This window comes from Ochotona curzoniae, unplaced genomic scaffold, assembly GCF_017591425.1.
Source record: "Ochotona curzoniae isolate NIBS_2020 unplaced genomic scaffold, NIBS_Ocur_1.0 scaffold_274, whole genome shotgun sequence".
In the NCBI taxonomy this organism is placed as follows: Eukaryota; Metazoa; Chordata; class Mammalia; order Lagomorpha; family Ochotonidae; genus Ochotona; species Ochotona curzoniae.
In genome coordinates, this window is record NW_024467101.1 from 12,459,936 (window position 1) to 12,481,859 (window position 21,924).

Genomic DNA, 21,924 nt, shown 5'->3' on the forward strand with positions numbered 1-21,924 from the left:
TCCAGGCTCTGGGCATGATCCCACCCCCTGGCCAGCCGCGCCACCGTCCAGCTTCATTTTCCATTGGTTTACGGCGCTCGCACCAGGGCGGGACATCCCTAATAACGTGCTTCCCATTGGTTTACAGCAGGAGCGGGGGGCGGGAAAAATCCGTGATGGCTCAGCAGCAGTCTTTATTGGATAATGCTCAAGCCAATTGGGAAAGGGATTCCCGGCTTGCGCGCTCTGATTGGTTGAGCGGGAGGGCCGTGGCCGCCTCCTCCTGAGGCGCCGGAGCTCCGGGCATGGAGGAGTGCCGGAGCTGCCCCAACTCCCTTGCAAAGTAGCTGAGGCGGCGGCAGGTGAGAGAACTCGAGCTGGCGGGGCCGAGGGGCGTGAGGTCCGAGTGCGAGAGCATGGCGAACCCGGGGCTTTCGTCTCCGTTCTAGGTTTTAGTTACCTCAGTTCCTGAGACTCGGTCCCCAGGGGTCGGATCTGACAGGGGTGGTTGCTAGAAACTTCTTTTAACAGCCGGGGCTCTGGAGTCGTTGGGGGGCGACGGAGACGCTGGAATAATATCGTTATGTGTGTATGAGTAAGAAAGTCCTCGGAACGCCTCCAGGTCGCGGGGGATTTTGCCTGTATGGACTGCGGATTCGCCCCTTTTCCCCAGTCCTCCGTGGAGTGTGCCCAGCTTGGGGCTGACAGGTGTACTCTGCGCTTCCGTGATGAGTGGGAAACCTCCCCAGCGTGGGGATAAGGCTGGGGGTTCCTTCCGGTCTTCTTCTGCATTTAAATTGCCAATAGTAAAAGTTAAACCCCTAGAAGCAAGCCGGTTTTAAGAGACAGCTGTCCGTAGCCAGTGCTGGACGCGGAGGTTGCTTTTGCGTCCACCCGTCCCTCCTAACAACCTCCTGAGATGGTGCAGGTGCGAGCCCCTTAGCAGGTGTAGTGCTGGGGAGGGGAAGGTCTGGGATTTGAACTCCCAGCTCTCGGCTTCGGCAACTGCTCCCTCTGCTATCCTGCCTTCAGTGCCTTTTGGGGTTTGACCCGGTCATCTACTCGCTGTCTTCCTGCTGGTTCTCACATCATTAAGGGTCGGGGGTGTGCCTCTGCTTCCCCAACCCCCAGGAGCCATGCGTTCAGAAGTCCTGCTGGTGTCTGCGCCTGGGAAGGTCATCCTTCATGGAGAACACGCCGTGGTCCATGGCAAGGTAGTGTGCCCTACAGTCTCCTTGGAAGATTAAAGGGAAGACCCCCCCCCACACACACACACAAGGCATATGTGAGGAGAGCCGGGCAAGAGACAGGTCTTACTCTGCCTGGCCTCACTGAGAGCTCATGAAGGTGGTGGGAGGGGTTGGGATCACCCGGAAAGTGATTGAGGACCAAACTCTGGTAGGGGGTGGGGTGGCCACGCTTTGAGGGTCAGAGGATGATCCCACAAAGGAGTCAGACACATGTGTTCTCCATCCCATTTCGCGCTTCCCACTATCGCCCTCACCTCCACCCCTCCAGGCATATTCTCATCTTAGCCTGTCTTACACCTGTGAAAGCTGAGGCTGAGACTTAAGAAAGAATTGGTGGGGGGTGGGGGGAGGGCAGGGATGTGATGGTGTAATAGGCTGATCCTCCGTCTGCAAGCACAGGCATCCCATATGGGCACCAGTTCGTATCCAGTCTGCTCCACTTCCCATCCAGCTCCCTGCTTGCGGCCTGGGAAAACAGTAGAGGATAACCCAAAGCCTTGGGACCCTGCACCCCCTGTGGGAGACCTGAAGGAAGCTCTTGGGTTCTGGCTTTTGGATCGGCTCAGCTCTAACCATTGGGACCACTTGGGGAAATGAACCAGAGGATGGAAGATCTTTCTGTGTAAAGCTGCCTTTTCAGCAATTTTTTAAAAAGAGAATTAGAAAATTTCTGTCACCTCTTTTGTAGGCATTCCAGTGCTCACACTTCTTCCCACTCTGCCATCCCTCTGTCCTTAGCATCTGTTTCTCTTGGACAACACGGTGATTCTGGACAAGTGATTCCCCGGGTATCAAGACCCTCACATGTGTAGCGTGCATGGGGAAGGCAGACAGAAGCAGATGTCCCTTGTAATTGACTGCTGGAGGCTGTGCCAGGCTCACTGTGTCCACTTGCCAAGGCTGATGACAGTGCCTGGTGGGAGTGAGGCAGGAAGTGACCCATGTGCCATTTTGCTCTCCCTTTCTCACACAGTGACGGTGGCTTCTTTTTTTTTTTTTTAAGATTTATTTTTATTTTATTTTTTTTTTATTGGAAAGGCGGATATACAGAGAGGAGAGACAGAGAGGAAGATCTTCTGTCCGATGATTCACTCCCCAAGTGAGCGCAAGGGCCGATGCTCTACCGATCCGAAGCCAGGAGCCTCTTCCGGGTCTCCCATGCGGGTGCAGGGTCCCAAAGCTTTGGGCCGTCCTCGACTGCTTTCCCGGGCCACAGGCAGGGAGCTGGAAGGGAAGCGGGGCTGCTGGGATTAGAACCGGCGCCCATATGGGAATCCCGGGCGTGCAAGGCGAGGACCTTAACCACTGCGCCACCGCGCCGGGCCCGACGGTGGCTTCATGGCCTGCTACTTTCAAGCTTTTTGTTCTTGCTCTATTCCCTAGGTAGCCCTAGCTGTGGCCTTGAACTTGAGAACATTCCTTCAGCTTCAGCCCCAGCACCATGGAAAAGTGTCCCTCCACTTACCAAACATCAGTTGCAAGAGGACCTGGGATGTGGCCCAGCTCCAACAGCTGGACACAAGCTTCTTGGGTAAGTCCCAGGGGGTGACAGGTGTGTTATGAGCCTGGGCTGGGACAAGGGCGGCTGCATGGCCTGTCCAGGCAGGCTCCTGGGGAGGCAGGAGGCCAGCCTGTCCAGGGGGCTCTCCATCCTGATGCCATAATGTGAGCTCTGCTCGCTTGCTAATTTTTAAAATTAAGGTGTGAGATGATGCACCAAGCAATTGTGGGTTGAAAGAGAGAACACACCGGTGTAAAACAGCAGTGCCCATAAACCTCAGCGGACATGGAAAAAGGGGGAAATTAGAAAGATCCATTTATTTTGGTGCAAAAACATTTTTGAAATCCAGGCATGATTTTTTTATACTAATGCATTTCTCATAAGCTTTTGGAAGAACCCTAATGTGTCAATATTTATATAGGACGAGGCCTGAGGAGAGCGAGATCAGACTGACAGTAGTGATTCATTGCTCTGGAGAGGGGGTGGGTGGTGAGGGGGGATGCTGAAGACTGGTGGGGGACACCCAAAGATTTATTCTCCTTTCTGTTGTTTTTAACCAGGAGAATACACTCAAATTTTGTGATTTTAAAAATAAGATGGCTAGGCTTACTATTGAAAAATGCACTTCCCTACCAGGAAGTTATGCCCCAGCAGTGACTGAGCATTTTGGGGTGAAGTCTTCTGCCTTGTTTTCAGTTGAGGGACTATTTGACTGAGATTGGGAAACAATTTGATTTTTAACCCAAATTGGGTCAGGTCATACAAATCCTTCAGAGGTGTGTGTATATGCTTTTTTTCCCTGTTGTATCATGACTGTCTTTCTAAACCAGTGAATAAAAGCCTTGGAGCTAATCTTGGGATTTGGGGGGGCGGCATTTTTGGACTTCGTTGTTGTTTTTCTGAAAGGCAAGAAAACAAAAGGAAGCAGGGAGAGAGAGAGGATGAACTTATCCACTTGGTTCACTGCCCAATGTTTGCAGTGGCTAGGCCAGTAGCTGGGAACTGCGGTCCAAATCTGCCACGTGGCTGGCAGGAACCCAAGGTTTGGAGCCTTTTGTGCTGCCTCGCAGGGTCTGCAGTCACAGGAAGGGAGCAGCAGGGCCTGCAGGCAGGGACCAACCCAGGCACTGTGCAATGGGCTATGACATCTTCCTCGGTGCCTTCTCTGGTAGACAGCTGCCTGCTGTGAGCATGGTGTGGCCCACACACCTGAGCAGGCAAGCTGGTTAGAAATCAGTGACTTGGTCTCCTGCCCCAGAGGGGGAGTTTGTGCTCAGGTGGCTGCCTCCTCTCTGTGTGGATGCATTCTTATTTGTAATAGTAGTGTTTTTTCTGTTTTGAGATTTTAAAAATTTTATTGGCAAGGCAGATTTATAGAGACAGAGATCCTCCATTCCACTGGTTCACTCCCCACATGGCTGCAACAGGAGGCCAGGATGGGGCAAATGGGAATCCTCTAGGATGGTTTTTCTAGCCTGTACCCAATTCCTGGGCATCTGCTTCCAGTTCCCCCGTGGTAGCCACAGCCACTTCTACTCCCATAGGCTGTGGGGTGGAGTGAGAGCTGGCAATCCTCATTTTAAAGCAAGTGTTTCCAGTTTCATCATGCCTTTCATGATGGTGGTGGGTGGATGAATGGTGGGTGTCCTTCAAACAACTCATGAAAATTTAGTTTAAAAAATGAGTTTATTTTGTTGCAAAAATTATGAAATCTACACATACATAGGGTCTCCAAAAAGTTTACAAAAAATATTATTAAAAACAAACTGTACACTGTGTACGTCCCATATTGGATTGCTTGAGTTCAAGTCACAGCTCTATTCCCAATTCCAGTTTCCTGCTAACAGGCTCCCTGGGAGGCAACAGGTCACGGCTTGAGTTTGTAGGCCCTGGGAGACCTGCACGAAATTGTGGGCTTTCAGCTTCGGGCTGGCCCAGATGCTGTTGTGGACATTTTAGGGAGTGAACCAGTGAGTGGATGGAAGATCTCGGTCTCTCATTCTGTCTCTCTCTCTGTGCCATCAAAAAATAAAATGAAAACAAACAAATAAAAATGAAAAGGAAAGATGGACTACTGATTTGGAGCATTCCCTACAAAGCTGGCAGCCAGGCACCTGGAACGGGCTTTCCTAGGGTGCATAGACTTCCCAGCCAGGCCAGGAGGTTTCCCTGAGATACGACAGGAGCCTCAGGGTACAAGCAGTGGGTGGAGTGGCGCTTGTCTTAGAGCGCTCACTGGGGGGGAGATCAGGCAGCCTGCGTGACCCTCTGGGCCTCAGTGAGCAGTCGTGTGTCCTGGGCTGAAGGTGGGCACTAGAATGATGACAGCAGCTGCAGCACTTGGCTGAGGGCTTGGTAGTCTACTTCCTGTAAAAGAAGAAAGGAATTCCAGTCTGTGGCCTACTAGGGTACAGCATCCGTATCTCTCTTCCAAGTGGCTTTTGGTGCTCTTTGGTGGCAGTAACCATAATGAATGTTCATGGGGCACTCGCATGTCCCAGGCACCAAGCCAAGTGTGTTCACATACATTTAGCACTCTTAAGAGTTCTCCAGAGTTCTTGCAAGTGGTTTGTTCCTCCCCACTTCATGGATGTGAAAACTGAGGACCAGAAGTCCAGTAGCTCAGGCTGCAGAGCTTGTCAGTGACACAGGAAGCATTTTGATCCCGGGTCATTTGAACTCCAAAGCTGAGGCTCTGAACAGAGGACTGCAACATCTGAGCTCTCCAGGCAGCCCCCGGCCTGGCTGGGTTGTGTGTGTCAGTAATGTATCCATGGTCTATTTCCTGAGCACATGTTAGATGCCCTGAAGTTTCCTGTGGCTGGCATGCCTGTCTCCATTTCACATTCCCTTGGGAACCTGACCCGTGGCTCTGGCTCAGAATGATTTGCCCCAGCAAACTGGTCAGACTGGCTCTGCCTTTCCAGCGTCTCTGGGAAAGTGGCCCTGCTCCTGCATGGAAAAACACCTACTACCCCCTCTTCCTCTCCTGCCCAGGCAGCATTTCCCATGACTTGATCTTGTGTAGGGAGTCCTTTTGGGGGAATATTTTGAAGATTTATTTTGTTTTTACTTGAAAAGCAGAGTCACAGTGAGAGAGAGGTCTCCTGTCTGCTGGGATGCTCCACAAATGGCTGGAGCTGGACCTTTCTGAATCCGGGAGACGAGTTTTTTTTCTAGGACTCCTACCTAAGTTCAGAGGTGCAGGCACTTGGGCCAGCTTCCATTGCTTTTGCAGGCACATCAGCTGGAAGCTGGATACCAAGTGAAGCAGCCAGGACTCGAACCAGTGCTCCTATTGTGTACTGGCACCACAGGTGGAGGCTTAACCTAATATGCCACAGTGCCAGCACACAGAGAATAATTTAATATTGCCTCTGATTTGGATTTCATGTAATGAAAGGTAAAATGCATGCCTTTGAATGGTTTAACTAGCATTCACCCCGTGTGTGTGTGTATTTCAAATGACTATTAATTAAACACTGTGTGCCAGGACCTGGACTAAGAATCTTCTACTCCTTATTTAATTAAATCCTCACAGCAACACTATTAAGAGGTTCTGTTGCTATGCCCATGCCTCTTTTACCAAGGAGGGAGAACGAGGTTCAGCCAAGTTAAGTCACATGCTTAAGGCCACGCCAGTCAGAGGCCCAGTCAGGACTCCAAAGCCGATTCTGCCTGTCCCTCAAAGCTCAGTAGACCAAGAGTCTCAGCTCTGCTGCTGGGACCTTGTGTTCACCTCCATCCATGTTGTAATCCCACTAGCGACACGATTTTTGGTGTCATGCCATCTATAAACACCCCCAAGGTCCTCTTGCCCACTCGTGCTTGCTTCTTTGTGTGACAGAGCAAGGTGATGCTTCAGCGCCCACCCCAGAACAAGTGGAGAAGCTGAAGGAGGTGGCAGGCCTCACGGAGGACTGTGCCGTCACGGAGCGCCTGGCTGTGCTGGCCTTTCTCTACCTGTACCTGTCCATCTGCCGGAAGCAGAGGTGCGTGCGTGGTCTGGGGGGATGTCCGTGGCTGCTACTGGGACACGCACCTGCTGCCATCCAGGTTTCAGATGGTAGCCAGCGTCCACAGCCCTCTGTATGTGCCTGGCACCCTGGCAGGCCCCTTAGGTAGGCAGGCTTTGATTACTCACAGCCGCTGCAAGAGAGAGGCAGCTGGAGCAGTGGGCACAGAGGCATAGACACTTGAGGCCACACAGCCCATCGGTAAGGGGCAGAGCAGGAAAATCCATTCAGTTCACAGTTAACTGACACCCACACATGAAATCTTGTACTCCCACCTTCAGTGGAACCCAAGCCACATTCTGATCTTGGATCCACAGTCGTGTGTCTCCTGTACCAGGCATGTGCAGCTATTCCATGCTTCGTGGATCCAGGGACATGCCGTGATCACAGCAGGAGGCCTGCGTTCAAGGGTGTCTGGGATAGCCAGGCCCCAGAAAGGGGAGGCACTGCTGGGATGATGTCACTGTCACACGGTGACAGGAGGTGTAACTGCAGGAGGCTGTTACCACTGTGCCACTTTCCAGCTGTGCCACTTTCCAGCTTACTCTACCCCATTTGTATAATGGGTTTAATAGTCATTCCTAAATCACAGAGGTTAAATAAGTTGCTTCATGTGAAGCCTGTGGCACAGACCCTGGCACACAGCTGGATAAACCTTAGCTATCATTATTAATGTCCTCAGAAGCCTCTCTGGAAGGGTAGGATTGTGGGTGAAGTAGGCCTGAGCCTGGCATGTGGTAAGTGCTCTCTGCGGCCTTCCTATCCAGCACTTGGAGGAAGCAGCCGTCCACCCCAGCAGCTGGTGCTTGCTGGGTTGAGGATGCGTGTGTCAGTGATCTCACACGTGTTGATGCATGCAAGGGGTTTCCACTTGGGAGGGCCACATCCCCACCAGAGGAGGGAGTGGTGGGTGGTACCTCAGAGTCACCCCATCTGGGGAGGGTGGGTATATGTATGTCATTTGAAAAGCACAGTCAGTATTTTTTACATATGTATGGTTTTATTTATTTGGGATACAGAAAGAAAGGCCTCCATCTGCTGGGGTCACTCCACAAATGTCTGCAACAGCTGGGACTGAGCCAAACTAAATCCAGGATCCAGGAACTCCATCTGGGTCTCCCACATGGGTCGGCAGGGATCCAACTAATTGAGCCGTCACCTGCTGCCTCCCAGGGTGCACATTAGCAGGAATCTGGAAGTAGAAGTAGAACTGGGATTCGAACCCAGGCCCTCTGATATGGGATATAGGCATCTCCGGCAGCATCTTAACCTCTACCCAAACACCTGCCCCAGTTACAGGTGGGCAGTGGGAAGTGTACTTAGTGGAGTCCATTAATCCTGAGGTTTGGCTACTCCCTTGGGGGAAGGGCACAGTAAGAGCCACAGTTCCGAACTTGGCAGTGGTCAAAAGCTGGCGTGTTTTCAGCCTGTTGGGAGTGGATGCAAAGAGCCCTTTCTGAGGAGGGTCAGTGTACTACGATGAGGTGGCAGTGGACGAAGGTTCCCTTCCACGGGTCCTTGGGGCAGAGCTAGAGACAGCCTTTGTGATATTCAGGGACAGCATCACAGTAGCGGCATCCAGCAAGAATGTGGAAAGTGGTGGGGGACTCCTCGGGTGGGATAAAGGAGAAGGGCTAGGGCGTCCCAGGCAGCCTGTACCGAGAGCAGGCCATGAGGGAGGCCAGTGCATGTGGGGTCAAGAAGGACATCAGATTAAAGGGTGGGTGGTTGGTCAGGCCCTGCCAGAAGTGATGGGGTGAGGTAGAAGTTGGGTGATGTAATGAATGTGGGACTGCTTCCTAGTTGTCTGATTCATCATGAACTCTTGCCATGCAAAAGGGATGTTCCTCTGGGGCCAGGAACTCTCCCCAGGTTATGAAAACCGGGCCAGAGGCTTGGAGTCAGGCCCTGCCAGCATCCGGTGTCAGGCCCTGGCCCCATGTTCCCTGTGGGTACCTCACAGAGCCTCACAGCACTCTGGTGTGTTTCAGGGCCCTGCCAAGTCTGGACATTGTGCTGTGGTCAGAGCTGCCCACAGGGGCAGGCCTGGGCTCCAGTGCCGCGTACTCAGTGTGTCTGGCTGCTGCCCTCCTGACCTTGTGTGACGACATCCCAGACCCTCGGAAGGATGGAGCCCCAACGGGCAGGTAAACATGGACCACCCCCCTCCCCCCCCCGCCCCCCCCCCCCCCCGTGTGTCAGGACCCAAGTGTGCATTAGCCGGCACTGATAGCACCTGTCAGCCAAGAGTTGTCATGATGTCATTCTACAGATGAGAAGGTTGAGGCCAGGGGAATCAAGTGGCTGGCTCAGGACTGCACAGCTGATGGGGCCAAAAGTAGGATTTGAGCTCAGGCAGTCCACATCTACAGTGCAGGCTTCCTATTCCTAAACAAAACCATGTCTGTTTCCTACACATTACCCCCATCTTGGCTCTTTGGGATTCAAGAAGAACTTGTGAGAGGGTGGAGAGTGGTGAGTTAGACAAGCCCTTCTCTCTCTGCACTGACTGACCGGGCTGGGTGAGGCTGCCGCACCCTTGGCACTCCAGGGTTGGCCTCTGTGCGGTAGTGATGAGATGGGGCCCGACAGTTGTGAATGAAAGAATCGCATGCCTAGAGATCAGCACAGGGAAGCATGTCTCTTTGATTTGGGGCGTTGGGCTTTGTGTGCGCCCAGGAGTTTGGGTCCCGATGGCTATATGGGGGGCCCATCCTAGCTCCTGGGCTCTGGGCAGCACACAAGTGTGTTCTTTGGCGTCCTCTGTGAGGAAGCCACTGCTTTCCCTAGTTTATGGAGGAGAAAACTGAATCAGAGCTGGCGTAGTTGCCTGGGGATGTCTGGGGACCAGGCTGCAGGGTGGGTGCAGAGCAGATCCCGGGCATGGTCACTGACAGGTGGCAGAATCACTAGGGCTTGTGCTGCTTGCTAGGGAGAGGAGTCCCCAGGAGAGACAACACTGTGAGAGGAAAAGGGCAGACAGAGTGGCTCAGGTGTCAGCCTGTGTGGGAGCCCACACCCACCCGCCTGTGGTTGGCGGCACATCGTGTGCCTGTGACACACACAGAAAAGGCCAGTGTGAGCCCAGGTGTCTGGGGCTCCTGGCACTGGGAGCCACCCATGGGCTTTGGGAGACACCCATGCCTCTGCCGAGTTCTCTCAAGGTCGGGAACCCTGAGGGCTGGTCTGATGACCATTGGCACAGGCTGCTTGCAGACACCTTGCAAAGCACACGCCACGGAGCAGAGTGAGCGGACTCAGCCTCTGTAACAGGCTCCCTAACATACTGCTGGCCACGGGAGTCCCATGCCACAGCTCTGCCTGCCACACCAGGCAGGTTTCAGAGACCAAGATTAACATAGTTGTTAGCTGAGCAGGGTTGGCGTTGTTTTGCTCCCTCCTGAATTCCTCAGCCCAAGCCCCTTAGCTTCTCGAGCCCCACCCTGCTCTGTGACACCTCAAGGGGACCACAGCCTCCTTCCCGCAGTGAAGACTGGGTTCTGTGTCTCTAGGTGGGCCAAGGAAGATCTGGAGCTCATTAACAAGTGGGCCTTCCAGGGCGAAAGAGTGATTCATGGGAACCCCTCCGGGGTGGACAACGCTGTCAGCACATGGGGTAGGTACGATCTCAGGCTGCTTGCTCCACTGGCAGACTTATGGCAGGCACCCTGACCCTATTGGTGTGGGAGGGAAAAAGGGAATGGATTCTGAGGGAGGGACTGTGGTCCTGCTTAGGGGATGATGGAAAAAACTCCTACCTCACACCGTGGATTTGGACTCTCTGGGAGGGGATGGAGCTGACAGGACCACTGCTGTGGGATTCACCTGCCTCCTTCTGGGAAGCTGTTGACTGGGTGTCATAACCTCTGCCATGTGGCCACTCAGATTGCCACAGCGCCGCCGGGAGGTGGAGGGTAAGAAGGCACCTGTGTCCTTTGGGCCTTACCGTACTGGACCCAAGGCTTCAGCAACCATGGCTGAGAGGAGGATGGGGCATGTCATTTAGCCTGTTCTCTGATAGCGCCAGCTGACTCCTCTCAAAGCATGACCTCTCTGCCAAGAGGCCCGTGTCCCTCGCTTCTTCTGAGCTCGGACCCTACTCTGTGCTTTTCTCCGTAGGAGGAGCTCTGCGATTCCAGCAAGGGAAGATCTCAGCCTTGCAGAGGTAATGAGGGTGGATCCACTCACAGGGCACCATCGTGTTATCATCCCTCCCCTGCCAGGCCCTCCTGGTGCCCGGGGGCCATGGACGCAGCCTGGCAACTGCTCTTTCCTTGTCTGCTTCTCTTGAACTTCAGTCGAGGGGGAATATTAGATATGACTGTGGCCTCAGGCGCTCATTCACTTATTCATTCATTCATCCACTCAGGGGGCGTTCCTGATGGTTCTGAGCCAGGGCCTGGGAATACAGAGGTGACTCTTAGATCCAGCATGTCCCAGAGCCCTCAGGTTGGGCTGGGCGTTGGTGCCAGGCATGCGCACAAGAGCCACTGCCAGTGATTGTGAGAGGGGTGTGAATAGAGGTGCCAGGAGAGGCAGGGCAAATGCCCACAGGAGGCCTGTGGGTGGCTTCGGGCAGAGGTGACGTTTGGCAGCTGCCAGTCTATTTGATGTTTCTTCACCCATCCCTCTGGAATAACAAATCTCAGATGCTCAAATCCATTTGCTTCTGTTCTATCTGCATCGACAGGGGAAATGTTAGACACAGGGGATTAAATATGAGGCCAACAGACACCTTTGTGCCCAAGCCCTAAGTTCTTGATCAAGTTGGACTGTGGTGTTGTGGGCTTTCCCACACTCTGAGAGTCCCAGGACTTGCTCACTCTTTTTTTCCCAGTGTGGTCTCCTGCACTGTGGCCAGCAGGTCGTAGCCCGTTTCCCTGCTAGCTGGGCCACTCCCTTAAGCAGCCCCACTACCTGGCATGCTGTGACGCCTGTGCCTCTGAGATTGTGCTGTTCCCGCTCCAGCTGCTTCTGAAGCCTCATCTGCCCTTCTTAGGCCCAGGGTTTCTCAACCATGGCCCTGTGGACTTCTGGTTCATTCCTTATGCCAAGTGTGCAGTTGAGGAGGTTCGTGGGCACCCCTGATCTCTGAAGCCTGGAGGCCACTAGCACCACTCAGTTGTGACACTCAGTAATGTCTCCAGACCTTGCTGTCTGTGCCCTGGGGGGCGAAGACACCCTTGGGAACCCACCCTTCTCTCAAAAGAGGCAGCAGGACCATCAAAGAGGGCAGGACAGCCACCTCTGGCTGCCCCTGGAGTCCTAGCTGGTGGAGCCTCCAGAGCCCAGCTGAAAGTCAGCTTTGCCAGCTGTCCCTCAGACTTGTGGGGCAAGTAGCAGATACTGACCACCTGAGCCTGCCCACAGCCTGCTGTCTGCTCAAAGAGGTGATCACGCCTGGCATTGCCCCAGGGAAGATGTCCACAGGGTTCTGAAGTGGATGGGTGTGGCCAGGAGGGCCTCATCCACTGTGGCTGCAGGTCTGGGCAGTCTTCCTGGAGGTGGTGGTAGTGTTTTGTTCATTCAGTTTCCTGAGAGCTCATTGTCTCCCAAACTCTGGAAAAGGTCATGAAGAATAGCAAACGAATGAGGATGTGGCCTGCGCACTCCGAGTATACAGTCGGCCGGGGTATATCTGGAGGGGAAGAAGGAGACAGTACAGGACCAGTCTGTTGTTGGCCATGTCGTGGGCAGAGGTCCTGAGATGTGCAGGCCTGGGTTTAAAGCCTTCCTCTGCCCCCGGGAGGATCCCAAGCTGGAGATGAAAAATACAGAGCCCATTGCTCACTGCATTGATTGCTTCTTCCAAGGTGAGCCAGGTGCTGGGCCTCAGTGATGCTGCCTGGTGGGACTCAGGCTCCCAGGGGAAGAGACCCCGATGGGTAAGCTAGGATGTGAGTGTGAGTCAGGCTGTGATCGGTGCCTCCAGGAAAAGGCAGAGCTGAGGGTTGGAAAGTGCCAGTTGGGTGGAGGGGGTTCCAGTGAGGCAGTTTCTGAGCCGAGGCATACTGAATAGTGCAGCAGTTGAAGGCAGGGCAGAGCAGGAGTGTGGCAGAAGACGCCTAAGTGCAAAGGCCTGGAGGCAGTGGCTTGGCTGGGCAGTTCAATGGCATGGAGGCCAGGCCAGGTGAATAAGTGAGTCAGCAGTCCAAGACAGGGAACAGGGACATGCACCACCAGGACATGGCCCTCAGTGCTGGTCACTGGATGTCACAAGAGCCTTGGGCTTGGGGCTGGTGGCAAGTGCCTTCACACAGGACTTGTCTGAAAGAAATGAAGACACAGTGCACAGGCCCCTCCCACCCCAATAGATGGGAGCCCAGAGTAAACCGACCATCGCTGTCTGCTGCAGGGCGCCACAGGGAGCAGATGGTGACGAGCCGGGAGGCCGGAACCCACCTCCATTCCACGGCTGGCTGAAAGAGGAGCCGCTGGCCCCATAAAAGGATGCATTGTTTGCCAAGTGGATCGAGCCCTGGCCTCCCAGAACGCTGCCCTTTTGAGAAACAGCTTGTCTTTACAGCGGAGAGAAAAGCCAAATAGAATGTTCATCTTTTATAAAGTTAAAAAAAAAAAAAAAGAAAGAAAAGAAAGAAGGAGCCAGTCTCCACGGCTGAGAATCGATATTAATTTCATGGGCTCCTGGGCGGTGAGATAGAGCAGGTTGCTGGCAGGCTTCACCAACCCTATTGAATTTTACAATTGTGAACTGGGAAGGGAGTGCGAATAAAGGTGTCCAGAGGTCTACAGCCGTCTCGGGCCAGAGCACAGTCAAGGTTTCTGCCCTTCATCCCAGGCTGTTATAGCCCTGGAGGAGACAGAGCTGGATAAATGCTAGCCTTGGTCTCCAGAGACATCCCAGCACAGTCAGTACCACAGCCTTGGGAGGGTCAACTGAGCTACTCCAGGGATGACAGGGACAGCATGTCCCTAGATAGCGGCTGACTGAGGCTGCCCCGGGCGCAGCTGTGTTCACCCCTGTGGCAGCAGCTGTGGGGCTGCTGGACTATGACTGCATTTCATTTCATGTCAGGGCACCATTAAAGCAGGCAGGGAAAGCTCCAGGGACTTGCCAGCGGCCCTGCCTCCTCTCACCCTCTCCTTCATGCAGCCCAGGCATCCTCCCTCTCTACTCTCTCCCCATCCTTGGGAGATTCCATTCATCCCAGCCGAGATCTGTTGGGTTTTCTTTCCATGTCTCCAGCTCCCCTGCCCTCTTTGCTGTAGTCACTTTAAACTTAAATCCTGATGAACATGTCATGCTCTCCTCACTCCAGACTGCTAGCGGCACATGCCCTTCTCTCCTTTGCCCCGTTAGTTCTCACCCTTGCTCAATGCTCAGCCAGGGGCAGCCTTCAGGGACCTCCTCCTCTCTCTGTCTCCGGGCCCCAGGCTGAACCTGCCTGCCTTACAGAGAACTCACACAGACTAGGTGCTAAATGACTGAGTGAGCGAGGAGCCTTCAGCATGTCCATTCCCCTACGGGCTAAGGCAGGGAAGCATTTCCTCTACTGTATGGGGTTGGGGGTGGCCCCAGCTTGCTCCCAGTGCTGACCCAGCTTTCCTGTTTTGCCTGCTCATCACCCCACAGGCCACCAGCTCTCCAGATCCTGCTGACCAATACCAAGGTCCCACGCAGCACCAAAGCCCTGGTGGCTGGCGTCAGAAGTCGACTGATCAAGGTGCTTCTTACCCCTGTCCTGAGCAGGTTTCAGGCAGGAGCTAGCCCAGTCACATGTGGCTAGCTGAGGCCTCCCTCTGGCTGTTGGGCTCTGGACGGAGGACTGCATGACGGCAACAGGAAGAGTTAGGGAGACAGTTTTGGCTGGGAAGAGGTGCTATATGCAGGCCCACACCCAGTCAGATGTTGGACAGGGAGTCCTGGACTGGTGATAACTAAGCTCACTAGTCATGCTCGTGGCAGGAGGGGCTGCAAGACCCAGAGGAGACCAGGAGGAGCAGGGAGGCCCCGGGAAGGGGTGGAAGCGGTGGGGATGTCTCCCTTCCCACACCCCCCACCCAGAGGGACAGCTGTCTAGCTTCTGCCGGCCATGGGCCTCACCTCCGCTTCCTTCCTGTCCCTCCAGTTCCCAGAGATCGTGGACCCACTGCTGACCTCCATCAATGCCATCTCCCTGGAGTGTGAGCGCGTGCTGGGGGACTTGGTGGCAGCCCCAACTCCGGAGCAGTACCTGCTGTTGGAAGTAAGGGCCCATGTGCAGGACCCAGGGCCATGCCACCCACAGAGGCAGTGCCTCCCCTAAGACACCTACTTAGAGTTTCAGGGCTCAAAGTCTCCGGATGCAGACAGAGGGCCCAGGGCCTGGCTGTGGCCAGTACTCTCAGGATCCCAGGGTTGTGTGCCCGAGGGGGTGAGGGTCTTACTCTCCCCTCTCTCCAGAGGATTCTGTGTCATGTAGCCAGCGAGTCCAGGAAAGTGCACAGGGTGGTGCTGGGCACCCAGCTGGTGAGCTGGGCCACATTTGGGGTTCCACAAGTGGACGGCGACATTGCTGCCAATCCAAGGTGGCTTCTCACCCGGCTCACTCTTCCTGTTGTGATTACCCGTGTTGGTTCAGTATGACCTACCTTCTTTGGGTTGGAGAGAATCTAGTCATCTTTTGTCATCATCTTCGTCATCCCAAGCGCTGCCTTCCCAGATTGTGGAAGAGAAGCCAGACCCTGAGGTCTGACTCCCAGCCTTCACCTGGAAGGCAGAAACTAAGTACCAGGTGAATGTGGAGTCCCAGCTTCCCTTGGAGGGAGCCTGACATCCCCTTGCAGAGGCAGCCGTGCTGCCATGATCCCAGCCATCCTGTAAGGCGTTCCCTGCTACTGCCATGGCCCCACTGCAGCCATTAGAACCTGCAGCTCAGCTGCTATTGAAACCAGCCTTTCACAGGTGGCTGTTCCCTTGCTGCCCACAACCACCTTCCTAAGAAGTCACCCTACTGCCTCCATTTTGCAAATAGAAAAACTGAGGCTGAGAGCATGACTTCCTCCAAGGAATTTCCAACTAGCAAGTGGCTGAACTACAGAACAGACTGGCTGGCTTGTTGGTTGCTATCTTTTTTTTTTTTTTTTTTTTTAAGATTCACTTATTTTATTTGAAGGGCAGATTTACAGAACGGGGAGTCTTCCATCCATTGTTATAACCAGAGCTGAGCCGATCCGAAGCCAGGAGCTTCTTGTGGATCTCCCACATGGGTGCAGGGGCTCCCTTGGGCCATCCTCCACTGCTGTCCCTGTGCATTAGCAAGGAGCTGGATCAGGAGTGGAGCAGCTGGGACGTGAACTGGCACGCATATGGGATGCTGGTGGAGGATTGACCTGCTACTCCACCATGCTGGACCCTCCCACTAACCTTTTACAAGCTGTGTACCAGGTGCAGGCCCCTCTGTCTTAATTCCTGTGCCTTTCTCCTCATCTGCCAGCCACCCCCACCCCCAGCCACCGCCTCTCTGGCTCTCAATTCCTTCCACGTAGAAAGGAGGGCACGCAGTCCCCCTGGGTCGGAAATGAATAATGATAGAGCGCTGCCGAAAATACACAGCCCGTTGAGCCGCCGGAGAATGCCACCGAGCAGCGTGTTGATTAGACATTGTGTGTATTTTTGGCGGTGGCAGCCGCCGGAATGTGCAGCTCAGCTCCTGGACAGCTTTGCACTCAAACCAACGAGCTGTTCTCCCATGTCACACCTGTCATCTGATCTGTGACAGATTTTGGATCCCATTGTGACAGGTGTCTGGAACCTGCCTCTACAGCTTGACACCTGGTGCCCAGGCTCAGGGAAACCCCCCCCCCAAGAACCTCAGCCCACCAGGCCAGGGAGAGGCACCCGGGGATGCCAGCAGGCCATCCTGCCTGTCTGCTTGTTGGTCACAAGCATTTGGTTTGTGTGGGGGTGCAAGATGGTTGGCTGGGGAGGGGCATTCCAACACTGCCTGAGCGGTTGTGTGTCCCTGGGGCAGGAGCACCAGGTAGGCTTCAGTAATTGGCAGCTCCCCGTGCACAGGCATTTTCCTGCACAGAGCCTCGAGCTGCCAAGCCCCACCTGCTCCTCCCACCTGCAGAAGTGAGTGGAGGAGGGAGGGAGCCTTAGGTCGGGCCCATTGCTTTCCAGTGCCTGCCCTGCCCTGCTCCCCTGGCCCCTGAGACAGGTGTCTCACTTCTGCTGAACCTCCACCTCCTGCCTTGTGACACAGAGGTGATGGTGGCAAGCACCCCCACAGCAGCCCTTATCTGCAAGGCATGCATCTCGTGCCAGGCCTTGTGCCAGGCTCACTGGGTGCCAGCCTCCCGGGTGTGATGAAGGTTCGGCTGGGCCGCCTGTTTTATGAAGGGGAAGCACAGAGGCCTCGTCCAGGAACACAAGCCAGACAGCAGAGCTGAGATTCTAACTCGGGCCCTCCTGAGTCCCGGGCCTTGGCTGGTGGGCACTTCCTGACGTCGGGAACCCTGGCTCAGTGCTCCTGCTTCCAGTCCTGTGTCTGGTATGGCACCCGGCCCATTGTACACATTTGGGGGTACATTCTATGTGACAGAGGTCTGGGCGGAGGGTGCTAGCTCTTGGCTTTATTATCTCACTCCCCCCCCACACACACACACGCTTCCTGTTGGCCGTCTGGTGAGCAGAAGCTTTACTGAGTATAACTGAGGAAACCTCGATGTGTTGTTAGCCCTTACCACCCCTCGTGGCCTTGCTGAAACTGTTTGTTCCGGAAACCAGTCCGAGGCAGCCATAAGGTGGATGTTGTTTGAGACTTTTCTTCTTGCAAGTATCAGAAGGCTGTCTCGGCTGGGCTTTACCGGGCGGTCTCCTGGTGTGTAACTGAAAAGGCCTGTAGTAACAGCTTCAGGCAGAGCTCGACCCAGGGCTTAAAACAGTGCAGTCAGGAATCTATCCTTCCTCCGTGTAACCTCTCACAATGGCAGTCCACGTCTCAACTTACCTAGTCCCAGCAGCTCTGGGAACAGGCAGGAAAAGCCTTGGACAGGCCTGCTGGCCCCAGGGCCAAAAGCTTCTGTGGCCCAACCCAGGGTCCACCCCTGAGCTTGGGAATATCTGGGTGAACTCGACTCCTCCATCCCCCAGGTGCCGAGGGAAGGCCACAGCATGCAAGAGCCTTGACCACGCCAGGCAGGGCTGTCAGCTCTCCCAGCTAGTGGCTGGTGGGTTCATGGGGCAGCTGTGAGGGTGGGCACAGGACCGAGTGGAAACAGATGGAACCTTCTCCTGCAGGAGCTCATCGACATGAACCAGCACCTTCTGAATGCCCTCGGTGTGGGCCACGCCTCCCTGGACCGGCTCTGCCAAGTGACCACAGCCCACGGGCTGCACAGCAAGCTCACGGGTGCGGGCGGTGGTGGTTGTGGCATCACCCTTCTCAAACCAGGTACCCCAGGAGGCAGGGTGAGGGTGGGGCTGGCTTGCAACCTGGGCTTCCGATAGAGTTCCCCAGAGGAAAAAGGTCCCAGAACAAGTCCTAGCTCAGCTGTGTGGCCTTGGGCAAGTGAATTCACCTCTCAGCCTTAAGGACAGCATCAGACATGTAGGATTGTTGCTCAGAGACGAAGAGAACCTGACTCAAGGCTGGGCCATGCCGGGTGCTGGAATGGGGATGTGGTCGCTCTCTGGGTAGCCTCACTCCCAGGGTGGAGGTGGATCTTGCTACAAAACAAAGGGTCCCCATTGCTCTATGAGGAAAGAGCAGGTTAGCGCTGGGCAGGGGGTGGGGCATGTCTTGTGCTGGTGGCTGCCAGGCTGGCATGGCAGACGCCTTGTTTGCCCACAAGACCCTCTCAGCTTGCACCTGGCATGGGGTGTCCCTGCAGCTTCACAGCACTCGATGGCCTTGCCGTGTCCCTCATGGTCTCCCCTCTTTGTCATCCTCCATCTGCCTCTTCCTTTCACCTGGGCTCCAGCTTGCCATTCGTGGGGACACCCATGTCCTCACTTGAGTTGGCTCCTGGTTCAGGGCCCATGGCAGCTGTGGGCATGGTCATCTCTGGCGTGTGGCCCATGCAGCCTCAGCTGGGCTGTGCACTTTGTCATGACAGCCTTATGGTCACTCTGGTGGATCATTTGCCCATTCCCAGATGGGGAGACTGAGGCTTGGCGAGGGGATGTCACTGGTCTCTGTGCCTGTGGCTGCCTCAGCACAGGGACAGTGCAGCTTGCAGCAGTGGCCAGCAGCCTCCTGGAGCCTCAGCAGGCAGCAGAAGGACTCAGCCCCTGGACCTTCTCCTGGCATGCAGTGGATTTTGTGTAAGGGAGGGTCAGTGGTGAGTGGTGACCCGCCTTTCCTACTACCCTATCCCAGATCTGGAGCGGGCGGAGGTGGAAGCCACGAAGCAGGCCCTGACCAGCTGCGGGTTCGACTGCTGGGAGACCAGCATCGGTGCCCCCGGAGTATCCATGCACTCCACCGCCTCCCTGGATGGCCCTGTGCGACGAGCCCTGGGGGACCTCTAAGATGAGCCTGGGGCACTACAGCCCGGCTGAAAAACTCCTTTCTAGACTGTTCTGGAGGCTGGAGCTGGCTCCTGTGCTGACCCGGACAGAGAGGCTGCCAGGGAGGCACAGCCTGCCTCCTGTCTCGCCTCGAGCCGGCCCAGCACTAGGGCCTCACACCTGTGAGGTGAAATGCTTCTTCCCTACCCCGGGGGAGTGGCGCTGCTTTGGTACCTGCAGAGGCTAGGTGTGACCCTGAGCAAGGTGCCTTCTCTGCGTCCATCTACGCACTGTCCCTCTCCTCACCACCTCCAGGAAGCCCATGGGGGCCCTGGTTCCACCTCCCTCCCCGGGGGACCTCCTGGGTTCCCTCTGTCTCTGGGAATTCTCGGTGTCACCAGCAGCCTGCCCTTCTGCCCAGCTCAACCCCTGTGGCCCAAGAGCTGTAGCTTCCCCTGTGTGCGTGAAGGGCTTGCGGGAGAGATGGCAAAGGCAGGCTAGAAGATCTTGGGGGAAGGTTTGCTTCACACTGTACCCAGGAGGCTGAGGAGCCGGTAGCCCCCAGTGCCACCCCACCCCTCTGCAGCCACTGGCTCTGCAGGTGCAGTGATTGTGGAGCCGAAAGAAGCTAGGGACAAGGCTGGGTGTTTTGTACATCTCAGGGACAGGGCTGTTTTCTCGGGTGGCCCTTGCTGGACACGTCTGCCAGGACCAGGCTGACAGTCCCACAGCTCAGCTGTAGGCTACGTTTCCAGCAAGGGCAGTGTTTGGCATCCTGCCACCCAGAAACGAGCACCCACAAAGGACGTAGGATAGAACCATGCAGTGGTGGTTGTAACTGGCCAAGGGGGGAAAACACTCAAGTGGCCACAACCCCAATGCTTGGCACATCTGGCCCCCTCTACATGTTGGTGTGGCCCTTTCTGAAATGCAGAATCCACCAGAAAACCCTCACCAACCAGAGCTGTGCCAACAGAGGCCAGGGTAGAAAGGTGGGTTGTTGGGTCAGGGACTTCAGGAATTGGTGGAAATGACTTCGCGCACCACTGCCCTTGACCACTAGGGGGCAGCTGTTGTCTTTCCCACGCCTTCACTGGGGAGTTGGGGCCCCCCTGAAGAACAGAGGTAACCCTACCTCACCCATACCCCACTGGGCCCCTCTCCCAACCCTGCCAGGGGTTGCTGGTGGTACAGCATGGCTGCTGGGGGTCCCCTGCCTTCAACATGGAAACGCTGAGTGAAGCAGGGTTAGAAGTTAACAGGGGCTGTGGTCTCGCTGGCTCGCACAGGTCACAACGCCAAAGCTCTTGACAGGTCAGGCTTCTTGTCCAGTGCCACCCTGCCCGTAAGCCTCAGGGCCCAGACCCAGCCTGCCCTTTGCCCTGACGACGGTCATCAGAAAGCCCATAATAAAGTGGGAAAAATGTGTGTGGGGTTTTTTTTGTTATTGTTTTGTTGTTGTTGTTGTTTGTTTGCACTAAAATAAGCTTACCTTGTGATTCCATTTTCCCACAAGCTTTCCAAAGCGTCCTTGTCCCTCGGGCCTGAACACCTGCTGTGGGTGGGGCCCATCGTTTTTCCTGTGGAACTGGATGTCCTTGGCCAGTGTGACTCCTGGGCCGGCACGTTGTCATCCTACAGGGTTTGAGTTGAGCAGCCAGGACCAGGGGACGCTGTCCAGTTGGAGGGGAGTTGGCCAGAAGCTGTGTACCCCTCACCTCACCCAGCATGCCTGCTCCTTGGGGCCGCCCTCTGTCACTCCCTGGGGATGGATGTCACTGCAAAGGCTGCCCCCAAGAAAAAGCCACCTGCATGTGCCCTGGTACCCCCAGCTACCCATGCAAACCCATCTTGGAAACCCATTTGCAGGCAATTTGCATGGACAGCACTGCCCTTCTCACTGCCTACTGCAGCCAGTCTCCCGGTTTCGTGTGGTAGACCCCACCCCATCTAGTCTGATTCAGCCCACCTCTGCAGGCCCCTCACTGTGTGTGTGGGAAAGTGCCTTTTAAAAGTTCCTGGTGATTGTAATGTGCAGCCAGGATCAAGCTGAGGACCCCTGGCATCAGCTTTGCCGCCCACTAGCTGCATCTGACCTTGGCCTAATCAGGTCACCTCTGCAGGCCACAGCCACAAGGTGCGGATTCCAGTGCCCCTTTCCAAGGGTCCATGAAACTCAGGTGACAGCACATAAATCCGTGGAGGGCATACACCCCAGTGAGGAGGGTCCCTCAGGGCTGGGGACAAGCACACGGCCCTGCTGGCTTCCAAGCCAGCACTGGCAACTTAGGCCAGCATCTGCGACCCAGTATGGACGTTAACAGCAATCCTTGGAGGCCAAAGTCCACAGGCAACACCCCTGGGCCGGTAGGGATTGCCGTGGGGAGACAGGCAGCCACTGCTGCCATTTCTTCAGGTAGAACAATTGCTGGGTCACCACCCCCACCTTACCCTTCCTGACCCTGGGACTCCTTTCTCCCCAAGGACCCTAGCAGCCTGTTGCATTGGACAGCTGGCTCCAAGTCAGCAGCTGTCAGGGCTGCAGGCTAGCCCTGCCATCCCAGTACGCCCCTTGGAAAGTGCTCAGGCCACAGTTGCTGCTCGGCGTACAGCCAACCCCACTCCCAGTTACTGTGGGGCAAGCTCTTTGGCTGGGGCTCAGCCCCAACCATGCCAGGACAGGACCAGAGAGCTGGGTCGGAGCCAGTTCCTGCAGCCAGC

At 55.4% G+C, this 21,924-nt stretch overlaps 1 protein-coding gene across 1 annotated transcript; it reads left to right on the forward strand.

Moving 5' to 3' along the window:
- Nucleotides 1–261: 261 nt before the first annotated feature.
- Nucleotides 262–19,324, forward strand: MVK (mevalonate kinase). The gene is made up of 11 exons (XM_041003816.1): nt 262–341; nt 1,111–1,193; nt 2,613–2,760; nt 6,578–6,722; nt 8,738–8,893; nt 10,259–10,362; nt 10,866–10,911; nt 14,341–14,431; nt 14,837–14,953; nt 17,992–18,145; nt 19,073–19,324. The coding sequence occupies exons 2-11, from the start codon at nt 1,116–1,118 to the stop codon at nt 19,222–19,224; spliced, it is 1,191 nt and encodes a 396-aa protein (XP_040859750.1). The 5' UTR covers nt 262–341; nt 1,111–1,115; the 3' UTR covers nt 19,225–19,324.
- Nucleotides 19,325–21,924: the final 2,600 nt, after the last annotated feature.

What these genes read in the sequence shown, in the direction of transcription:
- MVK (XM_041003816.1), top strand. Translation starts at nt 1,116, where the DNA reads ATGCGTTCAGAAGTCCTGCTGGTGTCTGCGCCTGGGAAGGTCATCCTT. An exon ending in GCTGGACACAAGCTTCTTGG is followed by an intron (nt 2,761 to 6,577) that starts GTAAGTCCCAGG and finishes TTTGTGTGACAG; the next exon opens with AGCAAGGTGATGCTTCAGCG. An exon ending in TCAGAAGTCGACTGATCAAG is followed by an intron (nt 14,432 to 14,836) that starts GTGCTTCTTACC and finishes CTGTCCCTCCAG; the next exon opens with TTCCCAGAGATCGTGGACCC.